Source organism: Protopterus annectens, chromosome 8.part0 (genome assembly GCF_019279795.1).
Source record: "Protopterus annectens isolate FY-2018-M chromosome 8.part0, PAN1.0, whole genome shotgun sequence".
Lineage (NCBI taxonomy): Eukaryota > Metazoa > Chordata > Ceratodontiformes > Protopteridae > Protopterus > Protopterus annectens.
In genome coordinates, this window is record NC_056741.1 from 1,950,229,166 (window position 1) to 1,950,256,204 (window position 27,039).

At 37.9% G+C, this 27,039-nt stretch overlaps 1 protein-coding gene across 1 annotated transcript in view; it reads right to left on the bottom strand.

The window, feature by feature from the left end:
• The window catches only part of ATP2C2 (ATPase secretory pathway Ca2+ transporting 2), a 629,254-nt gene that overhangs the window by 316,798 nt on the left and 285,417 nt on the right, over positions 1–27,039 (bottom strand). The window contains exons 10-12 of the mRNA XM_044081473.1: positions 22,725–22,800; positions 22,555–22,621; positions 7,296–7,420 (exon numbers count right to left, since the gene is read on the bottom strand). Coding sequence (XP_043937408.1) covers positions 7,296–7,420; positions 22,555–22,621; positions 22,725–22,800 — 268 coding nt within the window. The remainder of the gene's footprint in view (positions 1–7,295; positions 7,421–22,554; positions 22,622–22,724; positions 22,801–27,039) is intronic.

Below are 27,039 nucleotides of genomic sequence, written 5' to 3' on the forward strand. Positions count from 1 at the left end.
GCCCTCCATGTCTGATTCCTCCAGGTCTGAATCCACTGATTCCGGGTCTGTGAGCACCTCTGGGGGGTGTCTCTTTTTCTTTTGGCTGGAGTGGGGGGGGTTGGCTACCCCTGATCAGAGTAATCAGGTCCTCTGCCATTCTGAGAATTTGCTGTGTTTGAGGGGCTAGCTGGCTAGTAGTAGGTGGGTGGCTGGGGCCCTGTGGAGGGATCTTTTTGGAGGTAGATTTTGGCTTGGGCCTAGCTTGTTCAGCGGCCTTATACAGAGTCAGTTTGACCGGAGCATTGTCATTGGTCTAATCCTGACTTCGGATGTCGGTGGAGGCTCCATGGAAGCCTGTGCAAAGCAGATCTGGAACCAGCCGCGTGGGGAACAAATGACAAAATTACATCTTGGCAGGAGGAGGTTGATCCTATGGTGTACCAGACTCCAAATGGGTCTCGATAGAGACCTGCATTGAATTGTCGGCTGTTGTCAGGGGCTGCAAAGGCACCTCACTGAGCTCAGCTGTAACTTCACTGTGAGAAAGGGTGGACGGTAGTCTGGGGTCATCGGAGGGCCTAACTTTTGGAGGCCTAGCCTTGTCTTTGTTTTTTTTTCTTCCTAAGAAAGTCAGTAACTGCCTGAGAGACTGATGCCATTTTGCATTGCTGGAAAGATGGACTAAAATGCCTCGTTACAATATCAGCTCTTCTTATTTATTTATTTTATTTATTTATTTATTTACATTTGTTGACCAGGAGTGTCCGACTGGACGTAGGTCCATTTTCAGTGGAGGCCTGGGGAGAAAAGCTCCACAGTTAAAATAAACAGACAGTAGTTACATTGGATTACATAGCAATTAACAATTTGATTAACATAGCAATTAATTACAAACATAGACACTTGAAGTACCAGTGCTATCAAAAGATGCAGCCGACAATATTTTTTAGCGCTTTCAATCACTTTAATTTACGTGACCTTCCTCAGAAACAACATATAAAATCAATCACTTCCTTTTATAGTCTTATACAGGAAATTACATCATAACTGATAATTGAAATGCTTGTAAATATTATAAATATCGTATAAAGCATATAATATCATGTGTGATAAAAACCATTGCTTACAACTCCATGTTGTTACCTATATGTTAAAAAACATTTTAAATTAATAGTGTCATTTAATCCTGGGTGTGTATCAGCTCCCAGGTATAATTGCCAATATGCCTCTTTGCATTCTAATGTGTTGTTTAAATCCCCAGTGAAACTGACATTATCCACCTTGTCCAGTACAAAGAATTCATATTTCTTGAATTCTTTGCACATGATAGAATGTCTAAACAAAGCATTTGACTTGTCCTTTTTCTTTATGGCCAAATTGTGCTCATAAATACGTCTTTTTAAATTTCTCTTTGTTTTCCCAATATAGTATTCTCTACATGTCACACAAGTTGCTGCGTAAACAATCAATTCACTATTACAATTGTAATAGTGTTTCGCCCAAAAAGTCTCTTTATATTTTCCTAAAGTGATGAATGAAGTGTTACTTATGTACCTACACTGCCTACAATTGTTGCAACTGTAGGTTCCTTTCTTTATTGTGCATGCTCTAGACAATTTTTGTGTTGATGTTGTTTTGTTTTCTAACATACTTTTGATGTTAGTAGTCTTTTTGAACGTAAATCTAGGACATAAACCTATTGTGTTTACCAAGTCTTTGTTACCTAGTATTATCTTCCAGTTTTCCACTATTATGGTTTTAATTTCCCACATTTCATCCACAATAGGAATTGGAAAACTTGTCATGTACTCATTCACAACTTCTCTTTTACCTTGTTCTCCAATTGACTTTCCAGCTTCCACCATGATGTCAGTGGACTGTAATATAGGTTTAGCTACACCTTTTCTGAGTGGAAAAACTTCTTTCTCTATTTGTTTTATCCACTTTTTATCATAACCTCTCTTTTGAAATAATCTACTCAAGATTTTTGCTTCTCTTAAAAATGTTTCCTCATTAGTTGTAAGTCTGCTAAGCCTAATGTACTGTCCCTTGATGACTCCTTTCTTCATATGGGATGGATGTAAACTTTCACTGTGTAAGTACTGATTTGCAAAACATGCTTTTCTATATATTTTGCTTGTAAATGTCTTAGATTCACTGTTAATAGTTATGTTAATGTCCAAAAAATTTATATTCTCACCAAAATTACCAATCTTGAATTTTAAGAAAGAAGTTGTGTTATTTAAATCACTCACAAATTCTATAAATTCCAATTCACTTCCTGCCCATAAAAAAATCAAATCATCTATAAATCTGTGATAGATCTTTACTTTCCCATAACTTGGGTGTGTTTCTAAATACTTTTGCTCCCAATTCGCCATTACAATGTTCGCGAATGCTGGAGCCACCCTAGCACCCATAGCTACGCCCGCAATTTGTTGGTATGTTTTGTTGATGAAAGTGAAGAAATTGTTTTCTAATATTAAATCCATCAGACTGCAGCAGGTGTTGATTTTGGTGCTTATTAAGTTGGTATTTTTGTTTAAGTATTCCCTCATATATTCTATTCCTGTCTGTTGGTCTATTGATGTGTACAGACTTTTTACATCTAAGGTACCAAAAAATATAGACGTTTCATCCATTCTATAATTTCTTAGTATTTCCAATAGATGCCAGGAATCCCTCAAATAATATTTTGACTTTTGTACTATTGGATTCAATGTTTTGTCCAACCAAATTGAAATATTTTCAGTTTTTGCCATCTTTGCTGCTATTATTGGTCTAAATGGTATATTACTTACATTTTCTTGAATTTTTGGAATACCAAATAATTTTGGCATTTTAGGTTCTTCTACTAACATGTATTCATAACTATTTATGTCAATTTCGCCCTGACTAAACATACTCTTTGGTGTTCATGATAACAATCATCCCACCTTTGTCTGCTCTCATTACTCTAACATTACTGTCTTCACTTAGAGCCTTTAGAGCTTTGATTTCATTTTCACTTAAATTTTGCTTGTACTTGTTGTTATTTTTAAAGAGCCTAAACTCTTTCTCGCATGAATTCTGGAAGACCTGAAGTGTGTTTGTTAATGGAGGGTTATACGTACTTGTTTTTTTGATGATACCTCCCAAGTCCTTGTTACCTTGTGTTATATCATGTAAAATGTAGTTTAAATTCAATTTTCTCAGGTATAACCTGAAATCTATTAATAACTTTCCAATGTTAACTTTGTTAGCTGGAATGGAAAGTTATTAAGTTAGAGTAATGAGAGCAGACAAAGGTGGGATTATTGTTATCATGAACACCAAAGAGTATGAAAAAAACATAGAAATGTCCCTGGCAGATGAAAACACATATAAGATCACTAATTTAGAAACTGTTAGGACAAAATACAAAGCCATCAACAGTTTCTTATTCGACATGTTTAGTCAGGGCGAAATTGACATAAATAGTTATGAATACATGTTAGTAGAAGAACCTAAAATGCCAAAATTATTTGGTATTCCAAAAATTCAAGAAAATGTAAGTAATATACCATTTAGACCAATAATAGCAGCAAAGATGGCAAAAACTGAAAATATTTCAATTTGGTTGGACAAAACATTGAATCCAATAGTACAAAAGTCAAAATATTATTTGAGGGATTCCTGGCATCTATTGGAAATACTAAGAAATTATAGAATGGATGAAACGTCTATATTTTTTGGTACCTTAGATGTAAAAAGTCTGTACACATCAATAGACCAACAGACAGGAATAGAATATATGAGGGAATACTTAAACAAAAATACCAACTTAATAAGCACCAAAATCAACACCTGCTGCAGTCTGATGGATTTAATATTAGAAAACAATTTCTTCACTTTCAACAACAAAACATACCAACAAATTGCGGGCGTAGCTATGGGTGCTAGGGTGGCTCCAGCATTCGCGAACATTGTAATGGCGAATTGGGAGAAAAAGTATTTAGAAACACACCCAAGTTATGGGAAAGTAAAGATCCATCACAGATTTATAGATGATTTGATTTTTTTATGGGCAGGAAGTGAATTGGAATTTATAGAATTTGTGAGTGATGTAAATAACACAACTTCTTTCTTAAAATTCAAGAGTGGTAATTTTGGTGAGAATATAAATTTTTTGGACATTAACATAACTATTAACAGTGAATCTAAGACATTTACAAGCAAAATATATAGAAAAGCATGTTTTGCAAATCAGTACTTACACAGTGAAAGTTTACATCCATCCCATATGAAGAAAGGAGTCATCAAGGGACAGTACATTAGGCTTAGCAGACTTACAACTAATGAGGAAACATTTTTAAGAGAAGGAAAAATCTTGAGTAGATTATTTCAAAAGAGAGGTTATGACAAAAAGTGGATAAAACAAATAGAGAAAGAAGTTTTTCCACTCAGAAAAGGTGTAGCTAAACCTATATTACAGTCCACTGACATCATGGTGGAAGCTGGAAAGTCAATTGGAGAACAAGGTAAAAGAGAAGTCGTGAATGAGTACATGACAAGTTTTCCAATTCCTATTGTGGATGAAATGTGGGAAATTAAAACCATAATAGTGGAAAACTGGAAGATAATACTAGGTAACAAAGACTTGGTAAACACAATAGGTTTATGTCCTAGATTTACGTTCAAAAAGACTACTAACATCAAAAGTATGTTAGAAAATAAAACAACATCGACACAAAAATTGTCTAGAGCATGCACAATAAAGAAAGGAACCTATAGTTGCAACAATTGTAGGCAGTGTAGGTACATAAGTAACACTTCATTCATCACTTTAGGAAAATATAAAGAGACTTTTTGGGCGAAACACTATTACAATTGTAATAGTGAATTGATTGTTGACACAGCAACTTGTGTGACATATAGAGAATACTATATTGGGAAAACTAAGAGAAATTTAAAAAGACGTATTTATGAGCACAATTTGGCCATAAAGAAAAAGGACAAGTCAAATGCTTTGTTTAGACATTCTATCATGTGCAAAGAATTTAAGAAATATGAATTCTTTGTACTGGACAAGGTGGATAATGTCAGTTTCACTGGGGATTTAAACAACACATTAGAATGCAAAGAGGCATATTGGCAATTATACCTGGGAGCTGATACACACCCAGGATTAAATGACACTATTAATTTAAAATGTTTTCTAACATATAGGTAACAACATGGAGTTGTAAGCAATGGTTTTTATCACACATGATATTATATGCTTTATACGATATTTATAATATTTACAAGCATTTCAATTGTCAGTTATGATGTAATTTCCTGTATAAGACTATAAAAGGAAGTGATTGATTTTATATGTTGTTTCTGAGGAAGGTCACGTAAATTAAAGTGATTGAAAGCGCTAAAAAATATTGTCGGCTGCATCTTTTGATAGCACTGGTACTTCAAGTTTCTTAGTTTTGTATCCTTTCGTGTGGTACAGTTTTGTAATTACAAACATATTTACAGATGAAGAACATAGTACATCAGTAGACAACTAGAATCTTTATCTGCGAAGTACATAACAGACATTAACAAATGTTACAATAGAAGTTCCTGCTGTATAATAAGTACTAGGCTTATGAGCGTCTGAGCTTGCTATAATCAAGGTAGCTAGTGGGGTGGAAAAAAAGGTAGTAGTTGGATGGGGTGGGTGATATTAGAGTGGGAGTTGCAAGGGCATAGCCAGCATGTTTTTAGTTGTGCTTTTAGTAAAGTTTTGAAGTGGGTGCATGATGGTATGGAGGTAATTGTGGCTGGGAGGGAGTTCCATAATTTGGCTATGGCGCAAGAGAATAGTGCTTCACCAGCAGAGTTATTGGCTTTAGTGATCTGCAAGTGATTTTTGTTGCTGGATCTTAGTGGTCCAGTGGTGCGATAGGGTTGGAGTAGATTCTGGAGGGATGGGACATTTAGTGGATGGTTTACTAGTTTGTGGGCGAGTGAGAGTTGATACCATTGAAAGAGGTGAGGGAGTTCAAGCCAGCCCAGTTCAGCAAGCGAGAGACAGTAGTGACTATGGTAGAATGTCCCTGTGGCGAATTTGGCGATTTTGTTGTAGCAGGTCTCTAGCTTGTTTAGATCGCATTGCCTTAGGTTGGTATATATTGGAGAGGCATAAAGTAGGGTGGAGATAAGGTGGAACTTGCTATTGAAATCTTTGCTGCTTTGTTGAGAATTTGCTTATTTCTGTATAACGCTCCTAGTTTTTTGTGGACTTTTTATGGTCATGGATATGTGAATGTCAAATTTTAGTATATTTATTTTATTTATTTTAATAGAATGAGCATTAAAGAGGGCACATAACTGACACCCTGGAACATTGTGGTTTGGGCCTAAACAGGTGATGCAAAGAGAATGGAAGTCTCAGTGTGGGATCTGGTTTCCACAACTGAGACAGTTATTAACTTTCTCTGACATCGGTTTAAGGCAAGAAAAGGTTCCCCCACAGGGTACTTAACTTTAGATGGTTGTCTTCACTCTGGCAATGGCCGACTGATGCACTCGCAAAACTGCTTCTGCTTCAGGCTGCATGGCAAAAAGACTGATGTAATGGTGTCGGCTGTCTCCTTTTATAGCCCTGATGTCAGCCACACTCACAGAACAGCCAACACAGGAGGGTAACCTTTACTCTGGTACTCTGACCGGCCAAGGGCTACCCAGCAGGGATAATCCACAATTGATGATTGCAATCAACAGTGAAACACAAAGAACACCTGGACTGATCTGCAGCATAATTTCAATTATAATTTATAATATTAAAAATTATATATAACATCATTTACAAACCAAATACATAACTGCTCCTGCAGTGTGTTGTCCAAACATACAGCCCTCTTACACCTTTAAGATCACAGAAAAAACATCTACTTCCACAACCAAATCTTACTGTGGTGATTGCTTATACCAAAAAATAGGGGCAATATTTTAATTTCTGAATCCTGTCCTGCAGAAAAAGCAAATGATGTTGCACTGGCTGGATAATTCTATGATTAATTTTTAATAGTGATTGGTTGGCTGTGTCATATGTTTTTACATAAAAGTTGTACAAAAAAGTAGATGTTTTACGCACTAAGGAATGGGAAACCCGAAAGCTTTGTGTGTGTTTTCTATTTTTTTATCATAAGAGTGAACGTTTCTGAAATTTGTTTTCCTTATTGAAATTTTATTTAAACTAGAAGAAATATTTCAAAACTTTATTATAATATGTGAGATACTGTAGCGAACACTACATCTGCAATACTGAATTTTTTATAACTCTGCCTTGCATTGAACATACTACTTAGCTTGCTTACCCAGGGTCTCCACAATCGGCAGTTTCTTGACAATAACTCTCTTCTTTGCCATCCTCATGACTCCCAGAGCAAGTGTTACTGTGACAACAATTGGCAAACCTTCTGGAATAGCAGCAACAGCTAAGCTACAGAGGAAAGAAGAAGATACCATTAAACATTGTAGATTTTATTATACATCACAGTGATCACCTTTTTCCTTTTTATAAATGTATTGGTGGACTGTATGGTTTAAGTGCTCCCTGCCCACCTTATTCATGTCCCTAACCCCACCCTACACATTACTCTACAAAAAAAATTCCTTCACACTATCCCCATTCAGTTAATGTTTGTCTGGTGACATTTTTTTATTTTTCTTACTTAACCAATTGCAAAAAAGAACATTTGATTTCCGTTTGCTTTTGGATGACTTTTTATTTTTTCTTTCAAGTAAGGTAAATTTCAAAGGTAAATTTCAAGAAGAAGAAGTCAGATGAGTGAGGGTCAATTAATTCTTTGATTTCAGATGTAATAACACACAGTGTGTGTATGTGTATGTGTGCCTGTACTTTATATACACATATGCATGTATTGTATTTTATACCTTTGATAATATAATATAATATAATATATTATAACATAATGTGTGTGTGTGTATATATATGTATAGGCAAACTTCTCTGAAGCTCTTTAATGATCCTCCACTTGAAATAAATTTCTGTCTTGTTTCACACTATCACCATATATACAACAGTAATTGTCAATTAGTGTGTTATTAGGCAGCTAATATGTTCAGGTCCTTGGCTCGCTTTCTGGGAGAATGTTGCCACATGCTGGTTCCTTTGCTCTGATCTTAAAGGCAAAATACACACTTACTGCATTCCATTCATTACAAAAACCATTGGTTTTGGTCTCAGCATGATGGGGTATAGTGCCAAGAAAATCCATCAGTCTTCCAGTTTGTGGGTCTAGGCCTGTGTCTCACTATGAACAGTACGGATTGCAGGAATAGTGCTTATTGGCACAACGTAAAATTACCATCCATCTGTCAACTCAGCCATTGTAGAGCATATGCTGAGTTACCAAGTTGAATCCCTACCCAATAAATAGTACTTTAAGGAATATAAAACCCACTTTTTCAGTGGCTGAATCTCTTCTTTCTGCATTGCTCAAAGCCCTGCCGATACAATGACAGGGTACACCACAACTTGAATATCTTGGGAGAGGACTGTTCCCAAACCTACCTCTGATGTGCCACTGTATATGTTAAACTGTTTAGTAAAGGCAAGAGTGACTAACAGGTTCAGAATATAGGATACATTTTAGTTCATTAGATGATGTATCTTCCTCAAGAGTTGATAACACCTTGACAGGATTTTTCCCTTTTAATGAGATCTCTCACAGTACAGGTAATAGTCACAAAATTAGACACAAACTTTAGTATCTAGCAAGTCCACCTTCACCTGCCTTTTAGTGGAAAGTGCAGATCTTTATTTCTTCTAGCATTGTTCTTAACATTCCTCTTACTGCTTGTCTCCTCCATTCCTAGTTTACTTTTCTTAACATTTTTAATTAAACCTACTTGCCTTATGGATCCTAACACAACCTACACTTTTTGCAAGTGAGACTCCATTATCACCGAATGAATGATTGCACCATCCAGGAATACTGCAGCATATTAGAAATGACGATTATCCATTTTATCCATCAACCTTTCCAAAGTTAACTGAAGTTCCATGTAGACCAAATGTTAAAACTGTGTACTAAAACCATTGAGTTTTAAGGGTTACTTTTTTTTTTGTCTTTTTTCTGCAGAAGAGAAAGTGATATCTCCCACTACTCCTTCAAGTCTTGGATTATGTTTCTAGTCAGTTCATTAATTCTGAACATCAGATAGCTGTCAAACTTTGATATGACATTCAGTTTCATAAACTGATTACAGAATGTAATAGGTGTATGAAATTTATGAATAGCTCCATTGTGCTACAGCTGCTCCTGTCATTTTGTAACTCTTCTATGACTACTCTCTTGAACACCTTTTGAACTTCTCTTTATGTTTCTAGGATGCCAGTACTCTGTAAGGCCTCAGTCTTACCTTTATTGTAGTTGCTGTTGTCTCTGCAATGTTCCATCAGTTCAGTTTTCCCAGGCAGTTCTGAAAAGAACTTGCTTGATGGTTCTCCTACTGAGCTATGCATGTCTGCATGCGAGAGCCTTGTGGCCCATTTGTTGCTGTCTAGGAGTTCCAATTAAAGGTATGTCCTCTCCAGTGGGAGCCAGATTGTAGTGAGTAGGCCAGCTCTCCGCAGCAGTTCTGCTCGAGCCTGCTACTGCAGTCCCCCAAAAGAAATGTCTCCACATGCCAGATATGCATAGACTTACTGGTGCTAATCCCTGATTAAGTGGGCTCAGCTGAGTCAGTTTCCATTAGGTAATGCCTAGTGCTCCTACTCAATGTCACCCTATCTGGTGAGATGGTCCAGCTCCTCTCCTGGGATGATCAAACCTAGTATCAGCCGCTCATTTCCACCCTTCCTAGCCAGCCACTACAGGCACTTGAGCGCTAACTGAAGCCTGGTTGCTTGTGATGTAGGCAGGGCTTTATTCCTGTCGGTCACTGAGCTAGCTCTCTTCCTTTTCTCCTCTTGACAAGGATTCCTGTAACCACATTTCAGGTAACAATTCTCTGGTTTGTCCTGCATTCTACCTCACAAGCTCATTATGTAACTTCATTTCGTTCCATGCGTTCAATACATTATTGTGAAAGTATTGTTCTAACTTTCTCTTTATGTCTGCTTACCCTTATTGTTCACTGCACTTATTTTCTCATTTACATTAAGATCTTTCTACATTACAGGCCCAGTCATAAAACCCTTCCAGCAACACAGCTGCTCTTGAATAAAAAGCCCAAGTTTGCTGGCATCACCCTAGCCAAGATTCTAGCTCTGTACAACAGACAGTCCATGTCATACAACTCCACATGGGTCTATATCACCACATCGAAGATGCATTACTTCAAATGCATCTTCATCGAACCCATAAAAATGAAAACTGAAAACAGCAAAACTACATATGAGTGATTTCTTTCCCTGGGAAAGAAATCGCTTGCCCAAAAAAACTCCGAGATCACACTAAAGTTTACAAAACAGCAAACTACCGGAGGCGGGCAAGCGATTTAAAGAAATCGCTCATATGCTCCTTCACTGTTTTCAGTTTTTTGTTATTTTAAGTTCGGTGAAGACGCATTCAAAATTATGCCTCTTCGACGATCTAATAGGAACCCACTCCACATCAGGCCCTGACTAGGAGGTCTTACCACGTGCTTTCAGTTTTAGGGTGAACTCATGCTTATTCCTTTGGTGATCACCAGCTTAAGAAACTACCTATCTGTCTTGAAGTTGTAGCCTACCTCTAGATACACAATCGTAATTAACAATTAGTGGATTGCAAGCCAGCTAATACATATAGGTTCCTAACTTTCTCTGAGAATGTTACCGCACACCATTACTGTCCCCTGTTCTTAAAAGCACAATACATATTTATTTCACTCAAAATGTTATCTCCTACACTTGATTGAACTAAAAGTATTTGAATTGCAAGTAATGAAAAAATATCAAAGTTAAAAAGCCGAAAATAAAAATCTAGAACCTTACACATTAGAAAACCTGCATTTTTAAAAGGGGTACCCTTCCTGCACCTCAAACAGACCATCTCTTAAGATGGTACAACAGTAAAATCCCCATCCTTACTGTACTGCATTGTCCCCCAAAAAACACACCCGCACCATGTAATCATTTGACTCTTTGTTCCATTGTTCCATCAGTTGGATAAACCGAAGCTTTTACAGCATGTCCAACACTGATACATGTGAATGTGTGCATCTTTTCATTTGCATTTAAACAAACACACATACACATGAAAACATACACAGTCATGCACACATCCTGAGAACAAATAAACCAACAAATCGTCTGTCTCGAGAACCCCTGACCCCCCCCCCCTGTAGTTTGGTCCAGACATTGTTACGCCAAGTACAAATAAAGTACCAGTAGTACTGAGGGAAGAAGTATACTTTCGCGTCGATTGATGCGATCTCATAACGCTGCCTATGAAGAAAAACACAGCAGTCAACACTTAACTTTAACTTTTTCTTTTCTAATAAGCCAGTTAGAGAGCGCCCAGAGCAGTTTAAGGATCAGATATTGCAGCAACAAATAAACCACCAAGAAAAAGAAATACAGGGTGGGATTCAGTGCCACCCAGAACTACAGGGGGGATTCAGAGCCACCCATATATGCTGCAGTCAAATATGCAATTCATGCTTAGCTCAGCATATCCAAGAGGAAATGGTAATTTGTGTGTGCGTGGGGGGGGTGAATTCCAGTTCACAGTGTTGGGTTTGGGCATCTACTACATATTATTCTGTGTTTTGAGTTACTGTCATATGCAGCTGTGATATTACCCACACTGTTTACATACTCAGTTGATGTCACAAATCTTTATTTAGTTACATTTCAGTATCAAATGGTTCTTTTATCGAGTGCAGTTTTTCTTGAATAAACTATAAATGGTGGATTTTTTCAGTTTTATGCTATAGGTGATAACTTGGATTTCTTCAGTTTTATGCTATAGGTGATAACTGAACCAATAAGCATTACTTACAGGTTTAGTTGCTGCTGTGACCATTAAATTAGTCTATATGTTAAAGGGTGTTGAAGCAATGTCCCCATGTAAAACATAATAGTATGTGTTTTTAGTAAAGATATTGTTTGTGGTTTATGAACATGCATTCTCTATCAACCAAAATAGATGTCACTAAATGCTAAAATAATGTAACCCCAGCATCCTGATTATCTTCTACCCATTTACGCTACACCCAGGTAACTCATTCATTCATTCTACATGACTTTCATTCTTTATTCTGCATGACTTGTGAGCCTGCTATTTTGTTGCTAGTGCCAACATGAGCCCTACAGTCCAATTTTCCATGGTTCAGGTGAAAGCATGCAAAACCATTCACTGGAATGACAGACTGCTGTGGAATCAGGCAATCATTCTGATGGCGGAAGTGTTTGCCTAATATCTCCATCTGTGCTGTAGTTGTAACTTCTGCTATTGCTTGCTTAAGGAGATCCAGTTGTAAACCGCACATCTGCTTCCTAGTAATGTGTGACAAACTCATGGTGCAGGCATAGTTGTTCAATCCTGCAAATGGACTAGCTGTGGCATCCTGCAATGGCATGAACACACTGACAACTGCCACACATTTCCTACTCAAGAAACCATTTAAACTGATCTTATTGTTCTCCATATCAGAGTTCTGTCCCTCTTTGCTAGTGGAGCTGTTAACATGGTGGTGGTTAATGTTACTGTTTTGTTATTATTATTGTTTTGTTGATGTCGTAATATTGAATAAAAACTTGTGTGAGACACTTAATTACAGCAATATAAGATTTCTTTATATACAAGATCTCTCTCTCTCTACACACACACATATATATATATATATATATATATATATATATATATATATATATATATTTACACACACACACACACACACACACACACACGCACACACACACACACACACACACACACACACACACACACACACACACAGGAAAAAGCATCCATCTATAGTACAAGTGACTCTCATTCAAAAAGCGATGCAGCTGTCAGAAGGCTGTTGTGTAGATGTGAGGCTCTGAGTGGCTGAAGACCTAATTTCTTTTGAGTGGGAGTAGGTAAGGCTTTTGCACTGCCTGTTACTCTAATACTAAAATTCAAGACCTTTCAGCAGGCAGCACAGGGTGCAGACTTCATTCACAGAGTACACTATATACATTTATTGTTCCTGCACTAATGAGCTGCATCCTCAGCCCTGGTGGAGATGGGAAAAGTATGCAGAATGTCCATTGTTCCTGCACTAATAATATGCATGCTCAGCACTGGGGGAGGTGGGATTAGTATGCAGGGCATGCATTGTTCCTGCACTGATGCTTCTTTTGCTCAGCACTGGAGGAGGTAGAGTTACTGTGCAGGGTCTATATTGTTCCTGCACTGATGCTTCTTTGCTCAGCACTGGAGGAGGTAGAATTAGAGTGGAGGACATGCATTGTTCCTGCACTGATGCTTCTCTTGTTCAACACTGTGGGAGGTGGGATTAGTGTGCAGGGCATGCATTGTTCTTGTACGGATGTTGTTTGTGCTCACCACTGGGGTTGGTGGGATTAGTGAGCAGAACATGCATTGTTCCTGCACTGATCCTTGTCATGCAGCACTGGGGGAGGTGGGATCAGTGTGCAGGGCATGCATTGTTCCCGCACTGATGCTTCTCTTGCTCAGCACTGCAGGAGGTGGGATTAGTGTGCAGGGCATGAATTGTTATTGTACTGATGTTATTTGTGCTCACCACTGGGGTTGGTAGTATTAGTGAGCAGAACATGCATTGTTCCTGCACTGATCCTTGAAAAAGCAGCACTGGGGGAAGTGGGATCAGCATGCAGGGCATGCATTGTTCCTGCACTGATGCTTCTCTTGCTCAGCACTGCAGGAGGTGGGATTAGTGTGCAGGGCATGCATTGTTCCTGCACTGATGCTTCTCTTGCTCAGCATTACAGGAGGTGGGATGAGTGTGCAGGGCATGCATTGTTCTTGTACTGATGTTATTTGTGCTCACCACTGGGGTTTGTGGGATTAGTGAGCAGAACATGCATTGTTCCTGCACTGATCCTTGTCATGCATCACTGGGGTTTGTGGGATTAGTGAGCAGAACATGCATTGTTCCTGCACTGATCCTTGTCATGCAGCACTGGGGGAGGTGGGATCAGTGTGCAGGGCATGCATTGTTCCTGCACTGATGCTTCTCTTGCTCAGCACTGCAGGAGGTGGGATTAGTGTGCAGGGCATGCATTGTTCCTGCACTGATGCTTCTCTTGCTCAACACTGCAGGAGGTGGGATTAATGTGCATGGCATGCCATGTTCCTGCACTGATGCTTCTCTTGCTCAGCACTGCAGGAGGTGGGATTAGTGTGCAGGGCATGCATTGTACCTGCACTGATGCTTCTCTTGCTCAGCATTGCAGCAGGTGGGATTAGTGTGCAGAGCATGCATTGTTTCTGGACTGATGCTATGCTACCTCAGTACTGAGTGACATGGATTACTGTGCAGAGCATGCATAGCATTTGAGGAAGTGGGATTAGAGCGCAGGTCATGTATTGTTCCTGCACTGATGCTTATCTCGATCAGCACTGGAGGAGGTGGGGTCAGCGTGCAGGAATACACTGAAATTCTGTCATTATGATATGACAATAGCTGGATAATGCCATGAAGTCTTTGCTCTTACAGTGACTAAATAAGATGATGAACAATGGACCCCAAGCCCTGCAGTGATATCTGTAGAGGTGGGGGTTGTAATAAAAATCCAAAATTTTAGAAATATGCCATTGTAATTTCAAAGCAAGAAAAGGGATAGTGACCAGTCAGAATGGCCATGGTGTAATCCTCCAAGACAGAGTACAAAGTAATTTAATTTCAAAGGAATAGTAGACATGGTCAGCAAACAACCAAATAGTCTGTAGATTATGAATGCTTGAAACCCTTCAGCCCCTGTGTGGTATATGTGTCAGTTCTGTATGCAGAAGACTACAGAGGTATTAGCTAACACTGCAGTTTTTGTTGGCTGGGTGGAGACTGATGCAGGATATCAGCAATGTCTAGTTGGGGACACCTCTCTGTAAGTAATTGCAACTTCTCCTTTCCTGTTTGAAAAAAAATTATGTGCAATTTGTTAAATGACTACTTATGTTCAATCCATGGTAGTGGTACTGCGGTAGCGTTGTCGCCTTACAGCAAGACGTTGTCCCATTCGATTCTCAGCTAGACCATCTTCTGTGTGGAGGCATGTGTGAATGGGCGTGCCTTCGTTGAAGGTTGTGCATCAGGGCTGGTAACTCGGCATGTAAAAATCCACTACCAAACATTAGCAAACTGTAGTTCCGCTGTGGTGACCCCTAACCGGGATAAGCCGAAAGACACACACACACACACACACACACACACACACACACACACACACACACACACACACACACACACTACTTATGTTCAATACCTTTGACAATTGACATTGCTTGTTTTAGTGTCTTCACCTAACTCTTGCAACAGACAACAGGATCAAGGTACATGAAGGAGTACTACAACATTTTTCATTGGTCTCATCACTCTAATAACTTCAAAGTGGTGATATTCTTAAATGAGACATGAATGCATCAATACAGCTCAGGTGAGTAGGTCAAAGCCACAGTGGGGTTAATGCAATTCAGTCCTTTACTCTTGGATCATTTGCTAATCTCCTGCCTGTGTTTTGTATAGATCACATTTATTTGCAGGCATTTGAATTCGTAGTGCTAGAAAACTCAGTTACTGACATGTAACAAACTAATCACAAGCTAAAACTACAAAATGTTGTGAGATCTCCAACTTTCACTATATTCTCTTCATGGTGCCAAATGTTTGCAGCTGTACTGCATGGCAAGAGAGAGTTATTAAATTCACTTTTACACACACACACACACACACACACACACACACACACACACACACACACACACACACACACACACACACACACACACACACACACACACACACACACACACACACACACACACACACACACACACACATGGTTCCTGAAGGCTCAAAGAAAAAATCTTTAGTTGATGAATGTCAGCATTCAAAACATAGAATTCATATACCAATTTCATTGAAGAAAGTGGGGAGAATATTCCAGCAAACTAATGTATTGTGGTTGCAACCAGACACCCATCCATATATCATGAAGCTTGCTTTAAGGAGTAACTTTTTGGTAGTGTTTTGTTATTTCCATATTTCCTATGTTGAAGCTGAAATGTTGTGCTTACAACTTCTACCATGTTTAATAATGCCTTCATCTTCTCAGATACATCACCTGAATGCAGCCGTTAGGTTGGCTGATGCAGTGTAGTGGTACTAAATAGAAATTTAGGGACAATACTAGGCATATGAGGCCTACCCATATACACCTATAAGTAAACAAACTTAAAAGTATGCGCCATCTTTTAAGAGTACTTAATATTGACACCTTCCAAATCAAGCAGGACTATATGTGATAATCCAGGTGTAAACTTGACTACCCCTCTGATCATAAAGACTAGCCTTAAAGGCAGACAAGCAGCACTTTGCTTAACCTACAGTGGTAACTTTTATTCCACAGGGTGGGAATATGTAGAGTTAGGAACTTACTTCACCACTGAATTTGGTTTATCTGTCGATGAAAATGTAGGTTCCTAGTGTAGGTTTTGTAGAGCCACTGCTTTTGCAATGAAATAAGAGGTCACTTAGGCTTGAGTCTTTCATGGCTTGAAAAATAAGACACAGATTAAAAAGAAACGAAAAAAGATATTGATAGAGTTATAAAAGGCCATAAACTACTCTTTCTTTAACTAAACTGACTTTAAACCTATCCCTAAATCAGCTAAAACAACACAACAACCCCAGCTACTTTTTCACATGAATACCACCACTGTGTTAGACACGTTTAGGGAATTTCTACGCCCAAGTCATATCATCACAATTTCGACCAAGCAAGGCAAGCGCATTACGCGTTACACACGCACTTCAGTGTGGAGCTGAGAAAGCAAATGTGAAGAAAGCAGCAAATCAATTAGTGGAAACCAACGAGAGTTCTTTCTAACTTCAGCTACAGAAATGTAACTTTGGACACCAGTTTCAGAGCAGCTAGTAGGTTACTAATTAAAAGGAGAGTTGTGCTAATCTGTTGGGACAGTTGAAAACATTAAATTAATTTACTTAAAAATCACTGGTGTCTTTCCAGCAGAGGTATATTCTTATCTTTGTACATACCAAAGGGGGCATTTGTATTTGATGATGGGTCTGATAAGAGAAGAGTACTGTGGTGTGATGACTTCTTTGGATCTTGAGGATATACATGTGGAAATAAACCAAGACCGATAAAAGGACTTTCTGATTACAGTGGAAACATGACTGAAAGATAGCAATTTTCCACCAAAGTACCCACATCTCTTATTACCACAATTCTTTGAAGAGGAGTATGACTTGTAACATATGAGTTGGTAACAGACTTTTTTGCATTTAACTTTACTGTTTTTAGTACATTAGGTATTTGCATATTCCACACATTTTTGGAGCAGTTTAGCACCAGTGGATGAGCAGATAACAATGCCCAGCTTGCAGTCATCAGCAAACTTGCTCAACCAGACTTCTGTATTATTGCCTTGGATGTTTGCAAAATAAATGCCAAGCAAGAGAGGGCCCAGCACTGATTCCTGTAGTATCCCACTAGTTACAATTTTACACTCAGAGAGTTTGCCAGCTTTAACTACTTGGGATCTTTAGGATAGCCAGTATGCAATCCACCAGAAAAGAAAGGAGTTTACATTGCTTGTTTAACTTTTCAATAATAGTATCTTGAGGAATAGTGTCCAAACCCTTGGCCAGATCAATTATAGTGATCCAGATCTTCAAAATGGGGGACAGCATTGCTGCATTGTAATTATACAGGGATCACAACCTTCAGTGTCTCTGGAAAAGCAAATGTCTGGGTGCTGGTAAAGAGACTTCATCCAATATGAATCCTCTAATGCAAAAAGGCAATGTAGATCCTCTCCTGGACATGGAAAAGTGGATCAACTCTTTGTCCTTACAAAGGTATTGGGGGGGTCATGCGGGTTTCTCGACATTGCACATATTATGCTTTGTGTACCTATATGGCTGTGCACTCTGGAATGCTTTCTGTGAAATGTAACAGTATGAAGCCATTGGGACACTGATACATGCCATTTGGGTACTGTATTTTAGGAATGACAGTTATACCCACATTTTGGCATTATGTCAAATACATTCTAGGTGGGTGCAGTAGGAGTCATGTTTTCATGGATAGGATATCCAGCTGCAGACAGAGTCTGGAAACTGTTGAGTCTGGGGACACATTCATTGTTTACATATGATGTTATATCATAGCCTCAAGTGACCACTCAACACCATGTACTAGAGTAAGTAAATGCAGAGTGTGACATGGTGAGGATGGGGATTAGCACCTTCATTTTAGAAGTCATGGTTCTCTTGTAGAAAAGACAGATTCCTCCAAGTTGAGAACCTTATGTAAGTTGTCCAGTGGTGCAAAGTTTGATTCTTTCAGTCTCTGTTGTCTAACTGTGTGACTCTGAGTGACTGTGTGACTCAGAGAAAGTCACTAAACCAGACACTGCTCCCAGGCTATGTGTGAAAAAGGTCCATGGAGATCAATGTTCTATCCCAGAAAATGAATGAATGAATGAATGAATGAATGAATGAATGAATGAATGAATTAATTAATTAATTAATAAGTAATTTAGGATCTCATCTATGAGACTGGCTAGTGTATTACTGCAATAAAGGCAATACTGCAGGTGCACACTGTACCAGACAGTAGTGGGGAAGGCAGATCTGTGCCTTAGGATGAAGCCCTCTGTTTTACTATATACCTGTACTTACCTATGATCATGAACATTTAGTAGTGACTGAGAAGATGACATCCTGGATGCAGACAGGCAGCAGGTATCTGGTCTCCTTCTGCAGGACAGAGCAAGGATCCCAGCAGTCTAGGAGGATATATGAGAACAGCCACTGCATTGCTGTATTAATGGAAATCAAGTTAAGGTTGTTTGGGAACCTTCTGAGTATCTCTGTGGTGGGTACCTCCCACAGAAGGTGTACGAGGCATAGCCTAATGGGAGGATGCCCTCAGGTAGATCCAGGACACATTAGAGAGATTACTTCTCAGCTTATCTGAGAAGAACATGGGATCCCACAGAATCATATGTAGTCTGTTGCTGGGGATATGAAGGTCTAGTTTACCTCCTTACGTTGCCTGCCATTATAATATTCATCAGGAAATGGGTTTAGAAAGTGATGAGGATAATTTTTGGAGAAAACTAGATGCTGGCTGTTCTTTATTAGGGAAAAAGGTTGATAATCTTTCTTACTATATATGTTATTTTTTACATAGTGCCTGAGTTATTGCTTCAAACACTCTTACTTAGTATTACATGTCTGCTCAATCGTGGGGCAGCAAGCAACTTTATGAACTATGCTATTTACAAATAGTTCATTTTTATAACTCATTAAAACACTTCACTTATAACCATTCTTTGAAGCTAGCAGTAGGAGTATGTATAGAATAATGCATTATTTTGTTTACTTAAGGGATTACTTTATTTTTAAATTATCTATAGAAACAGCCAGAGCCATAGCATCTGGTGTTGCTTCCCTGATTTGGTGCCCCTCAACTCTTAAGTTGTGCAGTACCTTTAACAACTGTAGCAAACCATAGCAAATGGCTTGACACAACTTAACATCACACACAAAATGTTGAAGTGCTTCAGCCCTATCTCCAGACTGCAAAAGGAGTTCCAGCATTCATTTCTATATCAGCATTCAGGAAAGACTGTACACAGATGAATGTCTGTATTGCTGTCACATTTATACACCTTCTGTTTGCAGGGTTTTCCCCCTTTGCCCCACCTGGCTGGAAACAGTCATGTTGTTAGCTACTTGTATTTTCCTAAAATTATTGGTCAATCTTACAGGTCTACATTGTTTTATAGCACAATAATTCTTTAACAAATCTGTTTATTGGTTTGCTGCTCTGTGACCATTAGAAGAATGTGAAATGTAGCAGCAAAAGTGGCACAAGTTGATTTTACAGAAAGCATTTGGACATGAGATATGCAGATGCCCCTAATGCAACAAGTCATGCCCATAGAGTATCTATAGACCAAAGAGTAAGGATTTGCCTTTGCCAGCCCATCTTCTTAAAATAAACTAATTCTTCTTTTATTGATATATATTTGAATGCATAAATTTAGTCAGTTAGTGAAGAAAGATTGTACATTATCAACGAGGAAATGTTTTTAATAAGGAGCATATGCCACTCCAGAGCACACCCTGCTGTTGAATCTCTTATCTAGTATGATGACAGGGGCACCAGGCTGCTGAAAAATTAGGCTGCTGGAGAGCAGAAGCTCCATTTACAATACAGCTGCAAAAAAAAAAAAATCACAAAGAGATACGTCTATTACATACGTAATTGTCAGTCTAGAATCCCAGGATAAATTAATACATGTTGTATCATTCAATGATTTACTAGCCTGCAAGTCTCAGTATTTATGTCCCCATGCAAAAATAGGCACTATAATGAATGTCTCAGAGGGCACATCACAGTCACATGTGAAAGCACATGAATAAATTTACCTGTCCAGAAAGAAGCTCTGAAATTGTATTTTCTCAGAGTTTCACAGAGTAATTTTTGCAAGTGGCTGAGTTACTTGGACGTCTGTCAATGGTGTGGGATATTGGTGCAGAACCTCCTTGTTCTACTGGAACAATAAGTTAAAAATATCTTTTCATGTTTAAGATCTTTTTACTACTTTTCCTTAAAGTCAGCCAGTAATGCCAGAAGTTACTTTCATACCAGTTATTCTTCTGAAAATACAAGTTGGCACACATGCTGTTGTTCGATTAACCTTCTAAAAGTATTAGAGTAATACTTGTAATGTTGAAAAATTGTCTCTGATTTTGGGACTTTGTCTCCCATTACATTTAGCTTTGTCCCTGTTTCTTGAACACAGAAGTTGAGAGCTGTGTATTGGTTACAGGGAGATTCACTCTGCCACAATGACTTTTAGCTTTTCCCGGTTAGGGGTTGCCACAGCGGAACTCTGGTCCGCTCATGAATGGTAGTGGATTTTTAGAGTGCTGAGCTGCCAGCCTGATGCTCAACCTTCAATGAAGGCATGCCCATTCATGCTCGCACCTACGTGCATGTCTTTAACGTCACTTGACCGCAGGGAGGACATGCAGACTCCACACAGGTGGCACTCCAGCCGAGAATCGAACGGTAGAACCTCTTGCTGTGAGGCGATAATGCTAACTGCTGTACCACTTCACTCTGCCACAATAATGTAACTAAAACAAATTCTAACAAAATGCATGACGTTTTATGAACTTTTTTTATGTTCATCTCCTTCATTTGATAGTTTTATATTGAAACGCACTTCTTTAAAAAAACTATACTCTAAAGAAAGTAATGTACCCTGAACATATTACGACATTTATAATGAGAGCTGATCACCAGTAAACTTTCCAGAGTAAACCATTTTAAAGAAGTCTGTGACAGATGCTAAGACTAAATATAGATACACAGTTTCTGTATACTGAAATGGGTGGGCACTTTAATGTCTGAAAACTGCAGTCCATGTTTTGAACAGCAGTCTGTTTTGACGTTTGATTTAAGCCCAAGAGGCCACATCTCTGAACATAAATTAAATTTTTCATCAGACTTTAAACATGGTTTACTGGTATAAGATACTGTATATATGAAAGTGGGGCAGATGCAGGGTGTTTCTTGGAACCCGATAAAGATAGGCAGATTGTGTTGCAGTAAATTCACCTTGATTACATATTTTCCTCAAAACATTCTAGTACAAGGAGGTGGATTTGCAACACAAATGCAATGACAGTATGGATTAGGAATGCTGAGTGACAGAGTTCTGAGTATCAAAAAGCAGTTGAACTGGGATTCACAGAATGTGAAAAATAACCCTTTCCTGACATGCAATGGCTGTGGGGTTGATCACTTTAATTAAGATTTTAGAGGGTAATGCTCCTGTGTGTCTGTGTGTGTGTGTGTGTGTGTGTGTGTGTGTGTGTGTGTGTGTGTGTGTGTGTGTGTGTGTGTGTGTGTGTGTGTGTGTGTGTGTATGTGTGTGCGTGTCTGTGTGTGTGTGTGTGTGTGTGTGTGTGTGTGTGTGTGTGTGTGTGTGTGTGTGTGTCTGTGTGCGTGTGTGCCAGGGTGTTTGCATCTCCAGAGGAAAAGAAAATGAGAGTGGATCCTTCTCAAGGCCAAGACTGCATTTCTTGCATAGTATTTCAGAAACAATGCACAATATGGCTCTAAGACATGCCATTAATAATGTTTCATACTGATACAAAGGTGATGATGACTAACTGTATAGAAGAATATTACTATACAACACAGCAAGTGACATAGCTTCAGGAAAAATCCCTTCATTTTTACAAACATTTCATATGTAGAAATGGCATTAACAGAACATTTTCTATTTTATAGAAAAGCCACTATGATAAATGCACATAAAAACATGGTTTCTCACAGAAAACAAAAATCTTTGTAATTGATATAAAAAAGGTGCTACTTACCTGACTCCTATGGTGAACATACTGAGCAATGGTTTTCCTTGTAACCATCCTATCAACACAATTAAACCTGACAGAAGAGAAACATAACAGTTTCACAGTGTTCAGGAGTGTGAAAAATGTGCCCTATAAATTACATGTACATCAGAACTGCCTTGGTACAAAGTGCTTACCTATAATTCCAAATGAAAACACAGAAAGCTGTTTTCCTAATTTGTCCATACTTTTCTGTAAAGGTGTTTTGGGGGTCTGAAATGATAGAACAAGATTGTTAGCATGGACTGTGTAGCAAAGATTTCTGTTTTCAACCTTATTAGTCTCAGAGAGGCAGGACCTAACTTAATCACTGAATATAATGCTGAAGCATAGACTCTAAAAATGGGACATAAAAGTATAACAAATTTATGATTATCAAGTCTTATACACATATAAATGCTGCATCATTTTTAACTTTAAGCCTTAGAAAGGATACAACAGATTAAAATGCAGTTGCTTGAATAAGATTAGATATTTAAACTGTTTTTGTTCCCTAAACTAGACAAGCATGGGTACCAGTATGACTTGCATTAAAAATCATCCAGTTCAAAGCTACTACAAATTATTGTCGAATAAAAAGCAGGTAGATGCATACCTCTCAACTGTACCAAATTCCTTAGTATTTACCAGTTCTGAGGGTAAAATAATGGGGTGCCATAAATTCCCGAGTGGCCCTCAAATTCCCAATTTTTTTAGATTATCGTTATTTATTTTTTACTACAACTTTAAATTTATGGCTGATGTCACCATGCACTGTAATTGTACAGGGGCATGCGTGATGACATCAGCTTTGTAAGGCAGGCAGACTGCTTGTTGGACAACTCTGGGCCTCAGACTGACTGTTAATTGGAATTGCAGAAACAGTGAGCTGTGCACACTAAGTTCTGCCCAGTGCCACCTGACTGTGTCTGCAGCCAGGATGAGAAAATTTACCTCCTAGACTTTCAGGTAAGTAAAATAATAAAAATGCATCTGCCAGCCTAATGGAAACTGCAGCAAAGGAATCAGAAATTATTCTGAAATTTGCTGCAGCTTACCCTGCTGGATGTCTGCATTAGTCATAAGCAAGTCATTTTAGAAATCAAGTATGCTAAACTGACGGCAGAATCACTATTGCCCCTTTGTTTAAAATGCTGGCATAAAATTTCAGCCTCCTATTCAAATTCACTGTCTGTATTAATTTATAGATTGATCTGATTCTAATTCCTAAAAACTGCAACATGGATATATTCTGCATAATGGGCCAAGGATCAGAGGTGTACGGGGATGAAGAGTATGGTCAGCCTCAGCTGTAGAGGGTAAGAGGGCATGCAGTAATTCACTTTTAATTACTTTTAAATGTTCCAATTGCAAAAGCTGTTCACATTCAAAAGTTAGCTTTTCACCACATTGTGAACACAAACAGCTTTTGCAATTGGAACATCATGAACAAGGAATTCTTGTACCTATTTATGATGTTATTTCAGGGCTTGCTGTTGCTGAGTTTAAGTATTTCACTTAGGATAAATCCCAAAAAATTCCACCAAGGCACAAAAAACACTAAGAAATTGCAAAAGTGCCAGGAGACATGAAGAATGCCTCCCAGATGACAGTAAAGGATCTTTATTCAGCCAAACCAAACGTCACACAAAGCACATTAACGCTTCACAGATACAATACGTTTTCGTTCATAAAAAAACTTCATCAGATGTGGACTAACAACATAAAGCACACATATATATCCTCCTAGGTTTCCACAATTAGCAATCAATTAAGAAAAACAAACCAAATTTAAAGCAAAACTCTTCATTAAAAGCTTCATAAAATAAATGTATATATGTATATGTATATATATATATATATATATATATATATATATATATATATATATATATGAATTTCATTTATTTAAATATAAATAAATATTTTATTTATATTTTTAAAAATAATTATTTTTATTATTATTATTAAAATAAGGTATAATATGTGCACTGACCAAGTATGCTTTTAGGTTATCATAAGTATTATTTTATAAGGATAGGTATTATTTATATTTATTAACAATTCAAGGTTTTTAACAAGTTTAAAGTGGATTTTAAATATTTATATTTAAATAAATGAAGTTCATATATATGTATTTATTTTATGAAGCTTTTAATGAAGTGTTTTGTTTTAAATTTGGTTTGTTCTGCTTAATTGATTGCTAATTGTGGAAACCTAGGAGGATATATATATGTGTGCTTTATGTTGTTAGTCTACATCTGATGAAGTTTTTTATGAACAAAAACGTATTGTATCTGTGAAACATTAATGTGCTTTGTGTGACGTTTGGTTTGGCTGAATAAACATCCTTTACTGTCATCAGGGTGGCGTTCTTCGTGTCCCTTGGCACTATTTTACTTAGGTTACTTAAATGCAGCAAGTTCCAAAATAACATCATAAACTAGAATTCTGTGTTCGTGATGCCTGATTGCAAAAGCTGTTCATGTAGTAATAACATCACGAACGAACAACAAATTCTCACTCCTATTATGATGTTATTTCAAGGATGCTGTATTCAAGTATTTCAAAGAGGTGCATTGGTTTTAAGAGGGAGAATATAAATATAACAGAGGCAGCCAGAGCCAGTATAATGAGCACTCATTTAAAGTAAAGTGTAAACTTAGATTTGTATGAGTTTAATTGTAGTTGTGGACAAAGGTGACTTTAATGCAGTAGTTTACTAAGTTTTGCCCAATGTCATTTCAAGCTAGAATGTGGGCTGCTTATGCCTAACCAGTCCTAGGGAGCAGTACATTTATTGTGGTACTTGCTTATTATCGCAACCAGGTTCAAAATCTGTCATAATTTTTGAAATTATGTTTAAACGACTTGTCCTTAATTTCATGAATTTTGACAGATTAGTAACCTGGATGCAATAATTACTAAGTACTGTTTTGAGATAGTAGTGGATTGCTTTTATTGTAGCAGTTTGTACTCTGTATTTTTACCCCGGTTACATTCCTGGAGTGCAGTCGTTAATAATTCGCCATTTTGTGGGGATTTTCCAAAAGCGTTACTTGTACATTTTTTGGGCGGTACATTCCTTTTGCAATACAGTTTTTTTGAGTGGGTGCAGAAGTGAACTGCTCCATGTGATGTTCCTCTTGTTTCACATCAGATGAGTGAAGAAGTCACCAGACAGAGGTGGCACACTCTTAAAAAATGTGACCTCTGTGTTCCAAAATGCCAAGTGCCTCTCTATGTGTTAAAAATAAATTTAAGGGGTATTGTAGGAATGACTGCACCTGGAGCCCCTGGACACTAATTGGACTGGTCTGTGCACTTATGTGGTGCTGTCCATTTATTTGCCTAAAAAGTGTTACTTCTAGATACAATGGTATTTAGAACTTTATAAGATGTGGTGTCATTGTTTTGTTTTAATGGACATTGCTTGGGATAGTGGATGGAAAGTGAGTATGAATTCATGTTTACTAACTGAGCAAAGTTGGGGACAGTAAACTTCAACATTTTGTCAGCATTCATTTGAGTACTTCATTCTTGCTTGTAACTTGTTTTATAGAAATGAGTTGATTTTTGACTAGAGTGAGGAACCTGTTTATCTACATTAATATTTACTAAGGAAAATGTTAAATATGTACCGTGATTTCTTTTAAGCACTTTCTGTCATTGCAGTAAGTGGTTAACATGCTCTTTAGTATTATATTGTTGGGCTTGTAGCACCCAGTGTTTGTACCTGGAAGTACAGTTTTTTAGGGTGGGTGTACTGGATAAATTTGATGTGGTCAGAGATGGCCCTGAAAATGCTGAGAAGTATGCCATACTCCTTTCTAGTGAGCATTTTTTCGAAAGTGTAAGTAACTGTTGCCATGGTGACTGGATGACTCCGCCATATGTAATGCGCTTTCCACGTTACACACCTATCACTCAAGTGTAATACATTATTGCTGCATTTTTAAACTGAATGGGTCTGTTACATTTTGTGTTAATTTTTATTTGGTGCCCATGGTAAATAATACTGAATGAATTAATTCATCAAAATAATGTTTTATACCATTAAAGTAACACGTCGTAAGTATCCTAGGAACTTCCTAATTGAAGTTGTTCATAAGCTGTTTGCCCATTTGTTCCACATTATGAGAGATAGTGTTCCATATTCTGGACATTGAAGAACTGTGGTTAGGCAATACACAGAATGAAATTAAGGGCTTCACACACAGTTTGGCACACCAAGATTATTAACTAAGATCTTATATCACACATAGTAGTCACACTGGGCTATGTCTTAAATGAATATTTCTCAAACTATCATAAAAAAATTGGGCACTGATGAATTACCACATGGCAATGCACTGCCATAATGTGGATGGCCACACCATGTTTTAATAGATAATCATAGGCTGATGTTAAGCAAAATGCCCCAGGCCAGAATGTATGGGAGGACAATGCTAAAACTCATGCAGTTATATAATT